General features: G+C 37.0%; 1 protein-coding gene across 1 annotated transcript; it reads left to right on the top strand.

The window, feature by feature from the left end:
- The first annotated feature begins 5330 nt into the window (after positions 1-5330).
- On the top strand, positions 5331-9543 carry LOC108710606 (olfactory receptor 5F1). Its single transcript, XM_018251722.2, has 2 exons — positions 5331-5371; positions 8565-9543. Exons 1-2 carry the CDS (start codon positions 5331-5333, stop codon positions 9541-9543), a joined length of 1020 nt encoding a protein of 339 aa, XP_018107211.2.
- Positions 9544-16068: the final 6525 nt, after the last annotated feature.

Genomic DNA, 16068 nt, shown 5'->3' on the forward strand with positions numbered 1-16068 from the left:
GAGCAGTTAGCAAATTAAATTTTTAAATATGTGGACACTTACCAACGGGGGGCCTGGTCCTGCAGATGGCCGATGGCCAGCGCTGTGATTGTCTTGCGGTGCAACGGCCTCCTGCGGCTGCTCCCGCGTTGGGCCTGACCCTGCTGCGCTGTGTCCCTCCGGATGCGCCCACTTGCGGGGGTGGGTGTTGTGCTCTCCTCGCCGCGATGTGTCTTTGCCGTGTTATAATTGATTGAAGAGGAACATCCACTGTTATCTGATTCATCTATGGGGGGAGTCAGCAGCCGAGCAGAGGACATTCTGTTTTCGGATCTATACCTATTACAGTATGACTTTTTTCATTCATCTTTTGACATTTTGGGGCTAATGAAGATTGATTAATTTATCACGATCGGGATTATGGATTTTGGACACTAGGGGCATATTAAATATATTTTTTTCCCTTTACTCCATATACTTTATTCCCTTTATTTTTTCCCTTTACTGTTTATTCATTTTTCCATTTTTAGGTTTATTTAACATATTTCTATTGATTATTATTGTAACACACCGAGGAGCGTTATTGATTAAATTATATGAGTTGGGGCATTCACATTTATGAATATATCTTTAACTGCACAATGATATTTTATTGATTTTTTAATCCGAGTATGGGTTTACACGGAGGATCGTTGGTGTAATAGATATATACTGCCTGACACACATATAGAGTGAGTATTTGTTTGAACATCATGTCATGTAGATATAGGTCACTGGGTTTGAATAAACATATGTCCCCTTATTTGGTATGGTACTGACCCATTAGTGCATACTAATTAATAATAAGTATATTTATGATAGATACATTTTCTATGTCCTCACTATAAATTACTGATGGTGGGCGAGCCCTTGGGCTGGAATGACACTGAGCGGTAGAGAGATGGGTTATATGACGGCCATTAGAATTTTACAGTAATTTAGTGCTGTTATCCAGTCTCAGATATTAGAATAGTAACATCAAATTACAAACGTAGCTGGAACCCCTGAACAGACCTTCCACTCTTCTTCAAACTTATATTTTTCGTAACAAGTAACAGCTATGTAGCAATTATGGCAACAAGTGGGAAGTGATATATAATGTTACTGAATATTTGGTTTTAATTGTTTTTAACATTGTATTAGTGTGTGGGTTTTGTTATACTGTATTTTATTTTTGTGTAATGTTTTTTTATTATTTATGTTGACTGGGATATGTATATTTTTCGTGCTTTAATGATGAGGTGGACACGTCATCTTTAATTGGCCAAGTACCAGTTTTTCCCGCCAATCTAGGTACTTAAAGCATTTGTGTGTTAGTATTTGTTACTTTGAAAAAGACCTCGGATGAGGTCGAAACGTTAGACTCTTGCAATAAATTTTCTATAATTTTCATAAGTCCTGTGAGTGCGGATCTTATTTGTGCATGTGGAGTTCGAAATTGTCGATGCTGCACCCAGGCGTTCAAAAGCTATTTTTCGAGAGTGCTGGCTTCTTGGAGGACTATATATATATATATATATATATATATATATATATATATATATATTGTTAGTACAGTGAGCGCACTCCTCCCGGATTTGGATTGTCAATGGTGGTGCGTTGGTCAAGGCTTTATGATATATTCCAGTAAATGGACCCGCACTCTTTCCTTTTGATGAAATAATTCAATGTGTTTTATTCACAAAATCATCTCCAACGTTTGTCCTCTCTGGGACCTTTTTCAAGGATAAATGACATGTGTGCAAGTGAATACTTAAATACATTTCCAAATTGGCGCCAAGTGTGACGTCATGACTTAGAAAAAACCATTACAGGCAATTTAAAACATTTGTACAGATGTGAATGTAATTATAATACATACTTTCCACCACTAGGTGTCGCTGTTGTGCCAGCAGAAGATGTGCTCAGATAAAGTGAAACAAAAGTGTCCATATAAGTATCCATTCCAGGAATGTCCATGTAATCTGTAAATTTATACAAATGTATCATCTTGTTGCTGTATTGACTGGCAAGAGATACCAATAAAAAATGATGGCTTACTTTGATCATTCAGTGTCAAATACTTGTTTCATAACATATCAAATGTCATTAAATCTATTTCATATAATTCTATATCATCTTCATGTAATATGGTATCAAATACGAGTCTGTCATTACACGATGTAAAAAGCGAAGAGCAACTTCTAAGGTTAGAAAACAACTCAGCACCAGCTGACCATTAAGCCCTTTAGGTGCCACACAGTCCAACTCATGTATCCAAAAGGCTTCTCTTTTTAAAAGGGCTTTATCGATGTCACCCCCTCCTGTCTTGGCTGGCACATGCTCTATTGGCATACACCTTAACGTTGCGGGTCTATGCTTCGCTTCAGCCCAATGGCGGGCCACTAATTGCTGGGAAATATCCTGCTTTTAACCCTTTGCCCTCTCCTCTCCCTCTCTGGGTCTAGGGCGGCCCTGATACTAGCTCTATGCATAGCTATGCGTTCTTTGAGCATTCTGATGGTTTTGCCACAATAGATTAGCCCACACGGGCATTTTATAATGTACACTACTAAAGTGGTCATGCAGGTCATCCTTTGTTTAATAGCGTAGCGTTTGCCCGTATGTGGATGTAAAAAGTGATCACCAGTGATTAGGCTGCTACACATCACACAGCCTGTGCATCTATATACTCCTGGTCTTGCCGATAGGAAATGTTGAGCCTGTGGATTAATGTACTTTGCAACAGGGTCAGAGGGGCTTAGAATTTCTTTCAATCAGCTCCCTCTGCGGTAGCTACATTTTGGTCTATTGGGCAACTTCTTGATTATGCTATCGTCGCTCTTAACCAAAGGCCAATGTTTCAACACACATTCTCGCATATAGCTAGAACATTCCCCATATTGACAAACATAGTACATGTCTTTATTCTCAGGTTTCTTACGTCCTGTGTTGGCCTCTGACAAAACTTCCTCCCGACTGAGATTCAATGCCCAGTCTTTAGCTTCACTGATTAGGGCACTCGGGTAACCCCTGAGTAGGAATTTTTTACACATAGTGTTCACATCTTCCAATCTTTTATCTTCCTCACTATTAATACGTATCACCCTTAGTAGCTGTGATCTCGGTAGTGAGTCCAGTAAATGTCTGGGATGATTACTAGTGCACTAGTGTGTTCCTGTCAGTGGGTTTTACATATATACAAGTTTGCAGAGTATTCTCTACTTTGTACACCTTAACGTCAAGAAACTCAATGCTGTCCATACTGTAGTTTAATGTCAGCTTAACTGGACTGTTGATGCAGTTCAAGTGCTCTACCAAGTTTGTTAACTCTTTAATCGAGCCAGACCATACAAAGAAGATGTCATTGATATAGCACCTATAGAAGGCACCATATCTTCTGAATAGGGCATGACTTAAAATGCATTAATTCTCATACACATAAATGAATGTATTCGCATATGTAGAAGCTACTTTTGATCCCATAGCTGTCCCTGTGCGCTGCAAGAAGTATGACATTTGATATGTTATGAAATAAGTATTTGACACTGAATGATCAAAGTAAGCCATCATTTTTTATTGGTATCTCTTGCCAGTCAATACAGCAACAAAATGATACATTTGTATAAATTTACAGATTACATGGACATTCCTGGAATGGATACTTATATGGACACTTTTGTTTCACTTTATCTGAGCACATCTTCTGCTGGCACAACAGCGACACCTAGTGGTGGAAAGTATGTATTATAATTACATTCACATCTGTACAAATGTTTTAAATTGCCTGTAATGTTTTTTTCTAAGTCATGACATCACACTTGGCGCCAATTTTGAAATGTATTTAAGTATTCACTTGCACACATGTCATTTATCCTGAAAAAGGTCCCAGAGAGGACCGAAACTTTGGAGATGATTTTGTGAATAAAGCACCTTGATTTATTAGCTGCTTTATTGATTTATTAGCTGCTTTTAACTTACTAGCTGCTTTCAAAGTAATATATTGCAATATATGGACAAACAATCCCTGTGTTTAAAGGGTAAGGCATTTTTCAGTAGCAGTATGCACAAAATGTCTGTCTTAAATATATTGATAATGGGTTGAGTGCAGAGGACCTCTTGTATTTGACTATATATATATATATATATATATATGTATGTATATATATATATATATGTATGTGTATATATATATATGTATGTGTATATATATATATATATATATATATATATATATATATATATATATATATAAAACATGTGTTCATATAAGCAGGGCAGTGTTGGAGTGGGGTGTCTGGGTCCAGGTCTGAACTGAGATTCAACATAAGCCCTAACATTTCAGGTGCACAGAGGCTCAAACAGCCTCCAGCCAGCCCAATAAATATTGACTGTCTATGGCACATTACAGCAGCCTTTCTGCCATTTGCCAGAATCCACAGAAACCGGTTTCTCCTGGGCTGTCACCTCAGGGGCCTGGGTCGACAGGGTTCATTGAGTATCTTCCTGGTGTACTTCCAGCCAAGTCAGACCCTGAGGCATGGTCCTACTTTAGAGTGAACCCAAAGTGAGAAACCAAAAGTTAGAAAAGTGAACATTAGATGGTATTAAATAGTCGTAATCTCTCAAAGCTCCATGTGAGGGAGTGAAAGGCTGTGGGCTCACAGTGTAAAGGAGGCTTGTCTATGCGAACAGAAGCAGCTATGATAGTGTTTTGGCCCTTTTTAATTAATGGTTCACAGGTCTGGACATTAATGTTAAATAAAGCATTAGAGAGATTTTTATATGATCTGTGTGCCAACAACAAATGGATGTGGCCTAGCTTTACATAACACTTTATACACTGCACATGCACACATCTTAAACCAGGATCTTTCTCTTATACACTGCACATGCACAATTGGAACTAACAGGGAAACTGTAAAAGCAAGGGACAATATCGTATATTGACGGGAATGCAGGGGGAGGGCTCCAAAACCAGGTAACTCCCAGGAATGTGGGAAAGTTGGCATCACTGTTCACCTCTGCCCCTTCATCTGTCCACTGGTTCTTCTTCCTGAGCCTACATGCCTTCTGGTGTCCTCATGCTTCTCCATGCTGGTTCTTTTTCCACTCTCTTCCCTTGTTCTGGAATCCTTTCTGTGCCCTAAGACATTTAGGGTTAGGGTTCCAAAGAATGTTTGGGTGAGATGGAAGGAGTACTTATAATGCATGCAGGAGGGCTGACAGCATCTGGAGGAGGGAGTATGGAGAAGGTCTGAGTAAAGAGGCAAGCCTCCTGACCAATGACAGCTGAGGCAGATAACTGGATGTCAGGATCGCCCAACGGCAACATGAGTTGCGGGGCCAGCACATTGAAGTTGCTCTGCATCTGGTAAGAAAATTCAAAATAAAAGGAGGCCAAGGTCACGGATTCAATGCCTGATTATAGGTCACGTTCACTAGTGTTTCTGGGTGCTCCATAATTTGTGTATTATTGATTCCTGGACTTTTGACCCCTTGCTGTGACTCTGACTATGATCCTTTGCCACGTGAATCCTGACTATGCTTATTCTAAACCCTTTGGCTACCATGAGCTGGACTTTAACCCGAGTGCTTCCTCCTTGGTCAGGACTTGTCTGCAATTGGAGCCGCAAGGCCCCTAACACTGGGAGAGTGCAGAATGAATCACAGTTTGTCCATCAATTTCACATACATTTGTTCTAGCAACCGACAAAGTGAAAGCTGCATGTAAGAAAATCCAAATGGTCGGAGGATGTCCTAAAATGTCCTAAAATTCTTATCCTACAGCATAAGAATTTAAAAATTTGGTATCGGTCCTGTGTATATCTTATCACAGTTTTGTGGTAATAATTAATAGCTCTATATGACCTATGATGTAGAGATCAAATTGTTTTTATTATATATTATGACTTTTAAGTAATTAGTTTAATTCTGATCTAACATCTGCCTTACAACTGATACCACAGGTATAATTAGAGGATAATTAGAGCTCATTAAAACAAAGTCCTTAACAAGCAGTCATTATTTAAATAGATACAGATTGAGTCAAGGTAAAAACCTTAGAACATGAGAGACATTTCCAAGTTCCCAGGATGCAGTGTAAGTAAAATTTACTTCCAATAAATTAAAACGCTAAATACAAAAAAAAATTCTTCTTCTATACAAAATTCTTCACATTTTGTTTTCTTATAATTTTCAAACATTTGCACAAACCTAGTAGATGTAATACATATGTTTATGTATGTATGTTTATATATACATGGACAGAGAGAGAGAGAAAGCATCATTCTGTGGCACTGCATTTTATGAGCATGGACTGGGCACGTAACAACAACCTGTGCCATATCTGCTTGAAAGAATGGGCCAAAATTACTATAGGACTCTAACATTAGGGCATTTTAATTCCTCTGCGCTGGGTTTTTCATGCATTCCAGTGCTGTATTTCCTACTTGTTTTAGCAGAAGCAAGTGCCGAATACAGGTGGAACGCAACTTGAGGTGACCAAAGACCCCTTGCTCAGGTCAGAAATTAATCTGTTAGGGCCATTCATTTATTATTTTATAAGTAACCATGCTTTGTAATGGCCATCTGTCCATTCTGGCAAATGACTAGAAGGTTACTCTATCTTTTGTTAAGTAAGCTAGGGAAGCTGGGAAATGCAGAAAAGCAGCAGAAGCAAAGCCAGCGAATGACAGCCAAAGAATGGAAGCTGAAGCCGCAGAAAGAGAGCAGGAAATGGTACTTCTTGATCAGAATAAGATGATTTTTTGAATGTATATCTGTACTAAAAGGCATTGCTACATTGTTCATTTCCTCAAACTTAACTGCTGTTTACATCCATTTCTTGCAATTTTATTTAATGGGGGAAAGGCCGTATATCCTTTTTTAAAATTAAATCAATGAATGGGGCTTGTGCTGACATACATTATTTCACTTTAATTGTAGTTATGTTATTTCTTGTACTAAACGAGGACAAACCCTGTTTTTGGGAGTATAATCTAAACAATTTACCAGTCCTCTGAAAAGCCCTGTGTATAATATGCTGCTCTTTAACTCAAATCTTAACAAAGGCTTCAGGTAGGGGAGGGTTGTTTATTAGGTTGTTTAAAAAGTACATACTTTATTTCTTCAATTCACTGACAGCCCAGGGTTGGCCATCCCTGTAATATCCCTGCAATATCTCCTGGTAAATATGGGATGTGGAAAGGAAATGTTGGAGGGTGTGGTTGAATCAGTCTGAATCATATGCCAGTACTCATTATTTACAGGACTTGATAACCCATGTGCTGCACGTAACACATCTTCTGCACTATATCTCCCATGAGCATCTAAATTGACCTAATCTTTGATTAAAGAACAGATTTTACCCAGTAAAGATCAATTCCTTCTTCCCAAGCTGGATTTACTATGTACAACATACCTTAATTAATCCTTAAATATTTATATAGGTATTTAAATCTGAATAGCTAATTTATTAGAACTTTACAGATGTGGTGAGCAATAACCTTAATTTATCAGGAAAATCGTTTTCTTTTCCCCCAGTGTAGACAGCTGCATTTAAACCAGTAGATGGTGCTATTAGAAAAGCAGTCTGAGCAACTGTACATTCATTACTTATGAGGCTTTCTATTTCCTTTAAGCAAGGCTATTTGCAATAAGTTAAAATCACTGGAGTAATTATAAAGGAAGCAGACCCCTCAGTTGTGGGGGGGCCTGGGGAAAAGGGGGCCCCGAACTGCAGGGTCTGTTTCCTCCTATAGTGTTGAAATCCCCCTCCCTGCTGGTTCCTTTTTCCCTAAATTGATGTGCTTGAGTCTTAGCGAGCGAGTGTGTGTGTGGGGTGTTGGGGGTGCGCATGCAGGAGTCCCTATGCCCGCTGGACCCTTCAAATATTTTTTGGATGGGGGGAGTTAGTGCGCTGTTGTTACGCTCCTGTTAAAAATGTAATATGAAAAAGAGTTTCACATTAGCCCTACAGATAAATAACAAACAATAAAAATACACCACTAAAAAAGCATTAATCTGTTAGAAGCATTATATCAGCACCTTGACAGGGGATGAGTTCATTTGAGTAATGAAGGCAGATGGCTAATGAAGTGTAATTTTGCAAATGGTAGACTTTTGTTGGGTTTACAAATTCAATTTTTAATCAATGGTGAGTCAATAATTACCAAACAGGCACTTGCTTTAGTTTCTGTGGGCTACTCTAGCAATTCAAAATTGTGCATCTGCTGACCTCTACTGGGCACGTTACATTAATGCACTTTAACATCTTCAAAGCTCAATTTAATGTACTGTATGTATTCTTTTGTGCAATCGGCAGAGAATAATGAGTATTTCGGAAGGCTATGCTTTTCCAAAATAATACAAACTATTGTATATGCATATATAAAAATCATCCTGCTCCTAATTGTGATGTTGTATAAAAAACAAAAAGCTATAAAATGCAATATTACATGCCAAGGCTTATCTGTAGTATTGGTCTGTTGATGTTTTGTTATTCCGTGACTTTGTATAGGCTCAGCATTGTACTGAAATTTAAATTCTATTCTTTTATTTCTCAGGATCTGTTCCCGACTGGATAGCATAATGGGCACCAATTATTCCACAGTAACTGAGTTCATTCTAACTGGCTTTTCCAGAAGGCCTGACCTTCAAACATTTCTCTTCTTCCTTTTTCTTCTTATATATATTTTTACAGTTGTGGGAAACATTGGAATAATATTTCTTGTGTACCACAACTCCAAGTTCCACACTCCCATGTACTATTTTATAGGTAATTTAGCTTTCTTAGACCTCTGCTACTCAGCAGATATTACGCCCAAAATGCTAGCAGATCTAGTATCAGAGCAGAAAACTATCTCCTATAGTGGCTGTGCTATTCAGCTCTTCTTTTTCTCTGCTTTAGGCAGCACTGAATGTGTTCTTTTTGCTGTTATGGCTTATGATCGCTATATTGCTATCTGCAACCCTTTAAACTATACCTTATTTATGATGGAAAAGACATGTGTAGGGTTAGTGGCAGCATCTTATACTGTTGGTTTTTTACACTCTTTAATTGAAACTTCTTGCACGTTTCATCTTTCCTTTTGTGCATCTAATATCCTTCACCATTTTGCTTGTGATTTTCCACAATTACTGAGCATTTCCTGTACAGACTCTGCCGCAAATGAAATTGTCCTGTTTGTTTTCTCATCATCTGTCACAATGCCTTCAGTTATAATTATTCTTGCATCGTATATTTCTGTTTTTATGGCAATTTTTAAGATTAACACAACAGAGGGAAGACAAAAACCATTTTCAACCTGTGCCTCACACATAACTGCAGTTGCATTGCTTTATGGTACGGTTCTTTATGTTTATCTCAAACCCAGATCTTCCACTGAGACTGTGAGCATGGCAACAGTGTTTTATACAGTGATCCTTCCCATGTTAAATCCAATTATCTATAGCTTGAGAAATAAGGAAATTAAAGTTGCCCTAAAAAAATATATAAAAATATTTTTTACCAAAAAAACCCTAAAAACTATTCCATTACAGTAAAATATATAAGATTCTTAACTAGCCAAACACAGGTTCCTGCAGTTCCTGCAATGCTGCCCCCTCACCCCCAGTGCATATGTTTTCCTGTTTTTGAGGGGGTCCTGGGGGGGGCACATTGATAGCGCAGAGAGTAATTGCAACTCTTTTGCACTAGGAAGCAGAAATCCGGCTCTTAAAGGTAACAGGAGTGGCTTTTTTTACCGCCCTTGGTAACCTGGTCGGCATTGCTGTCTGAGGCGAGTTTTGCAACTCACCTTTTTGACGCAGCACCGCTGGGTACGATTAACATTTATTTTATACTAGCATGATTTTGTACAAAATACTAGTAAAAACAGCTCTTCGTATGGCTCCCAAGGGAGATACTGCATGTCATGTGATTGCCTGGATACTAGTCACATCATACCAGACACCATTATGTAGATGCCTCCCAGTTTAGGAAATATATTTGCTTAGATATCAATTTGTATGTCACTGCATGGTAACAGTAAGATTCACTGCTTTTCCAGGGGTATTTGGTACCTCTTCACTGGACAATGGAATATACACAAGGGTTTTAATTTAAAAAGTATAATATTATAAGATCAAAATGGGCCTTCAAAAGAAATCTGTTCCTTATTTTATAGTGGTACGTATAACTAATATTGCATTATACCTGCGGTGTTTGTGTTATTAAATTGAATCTGCATTTTCAGGTGAGGCATTCTATTAAAATAAACGTATACTTTCTTCTTTATATGAATAGAGTCCAAAGAAGGGCAACTTAGCTGGTAAAGGGAATGTAAAGTGTCAGTTATGAAGAAAAACTGGCCAAGTTGGGGTTGTTTCCACTGGAGAGGCATGTAATACAATGTCTAAATATATACGGGGACCATATAATAAACTCTCTGATTGACTAATAGGTCTTCCAGCAAACATGATGGAATTAATTTAAATTAAAAGAATTAAGTTCCACCTTAAGATGCAGTAAGGTTCTTTTGCAGTAAGAATGGTGAAGTTGTGAAAATTTCTATTTGAGGCTGCTGTATTAGCAGACACTATACCTATTACTAAAGGACAGGGAAGAAAAAAGGATGTCCCTAGGAAGCTCATAGTATAATTTGAGTTTATTCACGGTTTGGGTGAAGGGCTGGTTTTAAGGATTGCTGGATTACACAGCTAGTAATTATTGCACAGGCATTAATGACAAGCAATGTCAATATTCGCTGTTATCAAACTTAACTCTAAAAACCATGGCAGAGAAGAACAGGGGCCACTGCCATTTTGTTTATCTTTAAATGAATGGATGATTGTCTTAAGGGTCACTTTCAGCCTGTTTAACCAGTGACTGCATACACAAGCTGATTTCACAATCAGCACATCCACAGCATGTTTTGAGGGAGTCCCTAAAATACTTCTTTAAGTTTCCATAAAATATGCAGTAATACAGATGAGTGCCCTGCGTGAGTATCTGAGTATCTGCGTAAGAGATTTCTGCAAAGACGCTACACTATTGCACAACTGCTACCATCCTTATGTAAGGATAGAGAGAGTTTGTTGTGACAGAGGAGAAATAAAGTAGAATAAGGATGAAATTAAAATTATTACAACATCAAATTAGCAATCAATTTTAGCAAATTAATAATAGAATACAGAAGTGTATGGCAATTTTGTTGAATGATCCATTGCTTTGTGTTGTAATAGAAATAAATCCAATCAAATTCCTTTCCCAATTTTCTGTCACCAAGCTTATTTCTTACGAAACCTACAAAAGAAAGCTGCTTGACTACTTAAAGCAGGAGTGCCCATACTTTACTAATGTGAGGTGACGTCTACTTTTAGTGATGATATCCCATTATGATCTACATCCATAAAACATTGTTAGCATTCTGTTCCATGGAAAATAGTACTTAAATATTATATTGATTTATGAGAGAATTTATATTGTTATATTATACCAAACAACTATTTCTAATGTAACCATAACATAATAAATGTCTGACTGAAAGCATGAAACAGGAGGGTGTTTCAGACAAGCTGTTTGTTGACAGTGTCTTGAGATCTACTGATCACCAGCTAAAGGTCTACTGGTAGATCCCGATCTACCTTTTTGGACACCCCTGACTTAAATGCTTCTTTAAATGTAGAGGGTCACATTGTATTACATTGTATTTATTAGTAGAGTGACAGGTAAATCCTATGGAAGACACTTCATGAATTGCAACGCTACACACATCATTTATTTACTGACATGCAAAAAGTGCAATATGCGGCGGGATATACAACACGTACCTTAAAATTATGCATTAGGAAGCAGGTGCTAGACATCCCGAACTCACACCAACAAGTTGCTGAGGGGAAACACTTTGCAGAGTGTACAGGGAAAAAACATAGCAATATTAAAAGTGCGGGGCATAGATAAAGTAGTATTACACCCAAGAGGAGGTGATAAGTTAAGCCTATTAAAAAGAATCAAAGTGAGCTGGATTTTTTCTCTAGAATACTGAAGGGGCTTAATTCCTCATTTGATGTGCCCTGCTACACTTAAGTGTGCAATTTTTGCAGTGTGTCTGTTTTAAAAGCATTAGTAGTATCTAAAGAGGGTATCAATAGAGTGATTAGAATGTTGCAAATTGATAAAAAGTTTATTCTGTACAATGCTTCTATTTTAAAAGATTAGTCATGATGGGGATATTTTTAATTCTTTATGTATAACTATAATAATAGATTAGATATGGATATGATTTGGTGTTTTTTTTATGGATCAGTTAAAAATGTTAATCGGCTATTAACTTATTCACCTATCTACTTTATGTAATTTTGATATTTATATAAAGATTATTGTATTTATTAATATTGTACTACTTATGAATCTGGATTGTTATTCACAGTGTATCATGGGATTTGTCTCAATATAGAGAGTTTACACATTTATGAAAGGAAAGGAGAAGTGATCTAATTGTAAAGACTTTAAGGGGGTTATTTATCAAAGTCCGAATTTATCTCAATCGTTTCTGAAAAAAACTCCGACCAAATCCGCACAGGTTTTTTTGGGCTTATTTATTAATACACTTTCCCGAAAATATTGTTTGCAGGAAAAAAAATCCGGAAAAAACGTGAAAAATCCAATTTTCAAGATTTTTTCGGACATCAAAAAATCATTGGAACTTCTCCCATTGACTTATGTGAAACCTCCACAGGTCTGAGATGCCGGATTTTCAGATTCTGACTTTTCCCATCCTCGGGGGTTTAATAAATTCTGGAAAAATTAGTGATTTTTGCATTCAGAGTTTAGTAAATAACCCCCTAAGGGTTTCTTATTTTGTGAAATTCAGCTTAAATTGAATTTTTATTTTCTCAATAGATCCCCTTTAAGGATTAGTACATAAAAGATTTATGTAGCAGAAAATTCCAGACACATACATTACTATAACTTATTCCGTGCCAGTAATAGAATAATTACACATGTATAATATAAAAGTAATTCATTGTAATTAAACATAGAAATACAAGAACAGTAAGTTATCTAATTTCTCTTGAAAAAAAAAGTAATCCGTATATGATGTCTCACATCCACACGCCCCAATGCAATTTATACATAGCTTTGTTTACCTTATTAAAGTGGCCCTGACACCTAATAAGTATGCAGAAACATTTCTTTACATTATGTTAATATATGCCCACCAATTGCTTCTAGGAGCAGTTAACCAGCACTTTTTAAAAATGAACTGAAACCGTACAGGAGCAGCTGGCGACTTTGAGATATATTTATCAAAGAGTGAAGTTAGAGATCACCACAGTCCTCTAGAGTGAAATTGCACTACTCTCCATTATTTATCAATGGGTAAAAGTGAAAGTTCATCCTTTGATAAACACACTTTTAAAAACCCCATAGAAATGAATGGAGAGTGGTGGAATTTCACTCTAGAAGACTGTAGTGATCTCTAACTTCACTCTTTGATAAATATACCCATTTGTCTCTTTAAAAGCTTCAGATGTATCTGGAAGATCACTAATATAAGAGCAATTTTTATGCAGGTTTAATTATGCTGTAAATGCAAAGCAATATCTCCTATGGCAGCTTTTTTGGGTCCTAGACTCCAACATTTGTTCTTTTTCCAAATGTATTGGAGTAAATGACATTTTTTCTTGTGCCAAATGCATTTGAGTCAATGGGGTAAATTTACTAAAAGGCGAAAATTCACCAGCGATGGCTTTGAAGCCATAGCAACACTTCGCCATTCGAAATTCCGCTCAGACATTGCTAATTTACTAAAATGCGTCCAAAAAAGTTGCTTCCAGGGCGCCAAATGCTGGTGAATTTTCGCTAGCGTTACTTCGGCAATCAAATCGAAGATGCACTAGCGTTCACTTGTGCCTAGTGCAACTTCGTTAGAGGTCTTCGCTCAGGCTGATTTGCATACGGCGGGAAAAAAGTTGAATGGACTTTAATAAAGAAAATAGAGTTGTTATAATGCCCTAAACATGAGCCCATGGCATAGTTTATATTCCATATGTTAGAAAATGTATGGGGGAAGCCAGTTACCCAAAATAATTTTTAAGGACTTTTGCAACCTATCAATCTGAAAAAAGGAAAAGACGGCAGCGTTTTTTGGGAAACTTTTTCAACTAAAAATATGATGTAAGTAACAGAAGACTGAGGAAGATCTATGCTCTCCAATGCACTTCTCCTGGTCTGAGCTGGCAAAGGCAAGTCTGGCGAAAGAGGTAACATTCAGTAAAATCCACATCTTAGTGAATATGCAGAGTAACATCCATTCGCCAGAGCGAAAATTAGCCTGGCGATAGAGCACGAATGACCACTAGCGTCTGTATTTTTCACTAGAGAAGTTATGCCTGCACCCGTTAGTAAATTGGCGAAGTGCCTGACAGCAGTAATGCTGGCGAATTGTCGCCAGCATTAGTCACTTCACCCTTTAGTAAATCTACCCCAATAGCTGTTTTCTTTTGTGGCAAATGCATTGTATTCAAAGGACATTTTATTCAAAATTTTTCCCAATGCAAAAAAAAATTTTTTTTTCCCGCAACAACAAAAAAACAATTGGGGAATTCTATTACAGATTCTCAAATTTGCAGCACTCGCAAAAACATGAATTTTTAAATGACTTTGTATTAGGTAAAAAAATCTGTATTTACAGCTGTAAACTAACCGATAAATCCGATACACAAGGCTCAGCGCACATCTTCCATTACACTTCATGGACGCAGTTTGGTTTGTTAGCACAGTGTATGCAATAGTTGTGCTTTGATAGGAATGCTCAGATTTTAGTAATCCCCACCTCTTGAGCTGGTTGAGAGTGGGAGCACTGGGAGGCTCTGTCTACAGTCCAACCACTGGCTTCTAAAACTTTCAAAAGAAACGAACAGACAAAATATGTTTACACTTCAAAATGGTGCATATTTATTTCACATGTCCATGACTTCACATTAAAAATATCATCTAAGGCACAGTAGTCCTCAAAATGGCACTGAATGATGTTTTTAAAAGACTAAAAGTAAAGACTGTGCCTAGTTGGGTTCACATGAAACTGTCTGTAGTCGGGAAGCCTGTAAATCTTGTCTGGATATAGGCTGGAATTCCAGGGATCACATATTCATTGTCATTGTCCTTTGGCTTTTGGTCAGTGCCCTTTACACTCTTGTGATTTGTTCATAAAGAACCGTAGTACTGTATCTCTTAATTCCTTGTATTACAGAAGCATTAGTTAAACTCAATTGTGTAATGTTTAAAAACAAAAAACATTTGTCTACAAATGATTACATCTTTGGGGACCCAAGTGAATTACAGCAGTCTTTTACTGATGAATAATTGCTTGTTAGATTCAATCCCATAGGAAATATATAAGATATAAATATTGTTCACAAAATGGCAATGTGGGCGATAACAGACTTGATATGAGTGCCATGTTTGCTTTGGATCTGAATGAAAAGTAGTTTACAACTGTGACGTCTGACCAAAGAGGTTTGTGATGAAGGCCATCTTTGCTTAAACACATTAGATTTTTACAATACCAGTGCTGATCAAATCTAATTCATAGAGGAAAAGCATTCATCAGTGTTTGACAAAATTTCTAAACAGGCATAACACATGCAGAGTAAGGCTATCCACATTCAAGTGCCCCATAAAGAACTAATTACGTGCATATCAGAAACTTGTAACAATGTAAACAATCTTTTTAATCCTTTCTCTTTTTTCTTAAAAAAATTAATTTGTGTCATTTTTAGCTTTATAAGGGGGTTATTTATCAAAGTCCAATTCCGATCAAATACGTTCGGGTTTTTAACGCTTATTTATTATTACATTTTCCTGAAAATTTACTTTGCAGGAAAAAATCAGATTTTCATAATTTTTTCGGATTTTTCATCTAAAAACTCTGATTTCTTATGCTTTTTTGCAAGAAAACTATTGCAAGAAACTCAAAGCAAAGCACATTAAAATATAATTGGGACTTCTCCCATTGACTTATATTGACAGGTCTGCGATGCCGGAATTTTTCGAATTTTGATTTTTCCATTCACGGGTTTAAT

The sequence above is a fragment of the Xenopus laevis genome, chromosome 3L (genome assembly GCF_017654675.1).
Source record: "Xenopus laevis strain J_2021 chromosome 3L, Xenopus_laevis_v10.1, whole genome shotgun sequence".
Classification (NCBI taxonomy): Eukaryota; Metazoa; Chordata; class Amphibia; order Anura; family Pipidae; genus Xenopus; species Xenopus laevis.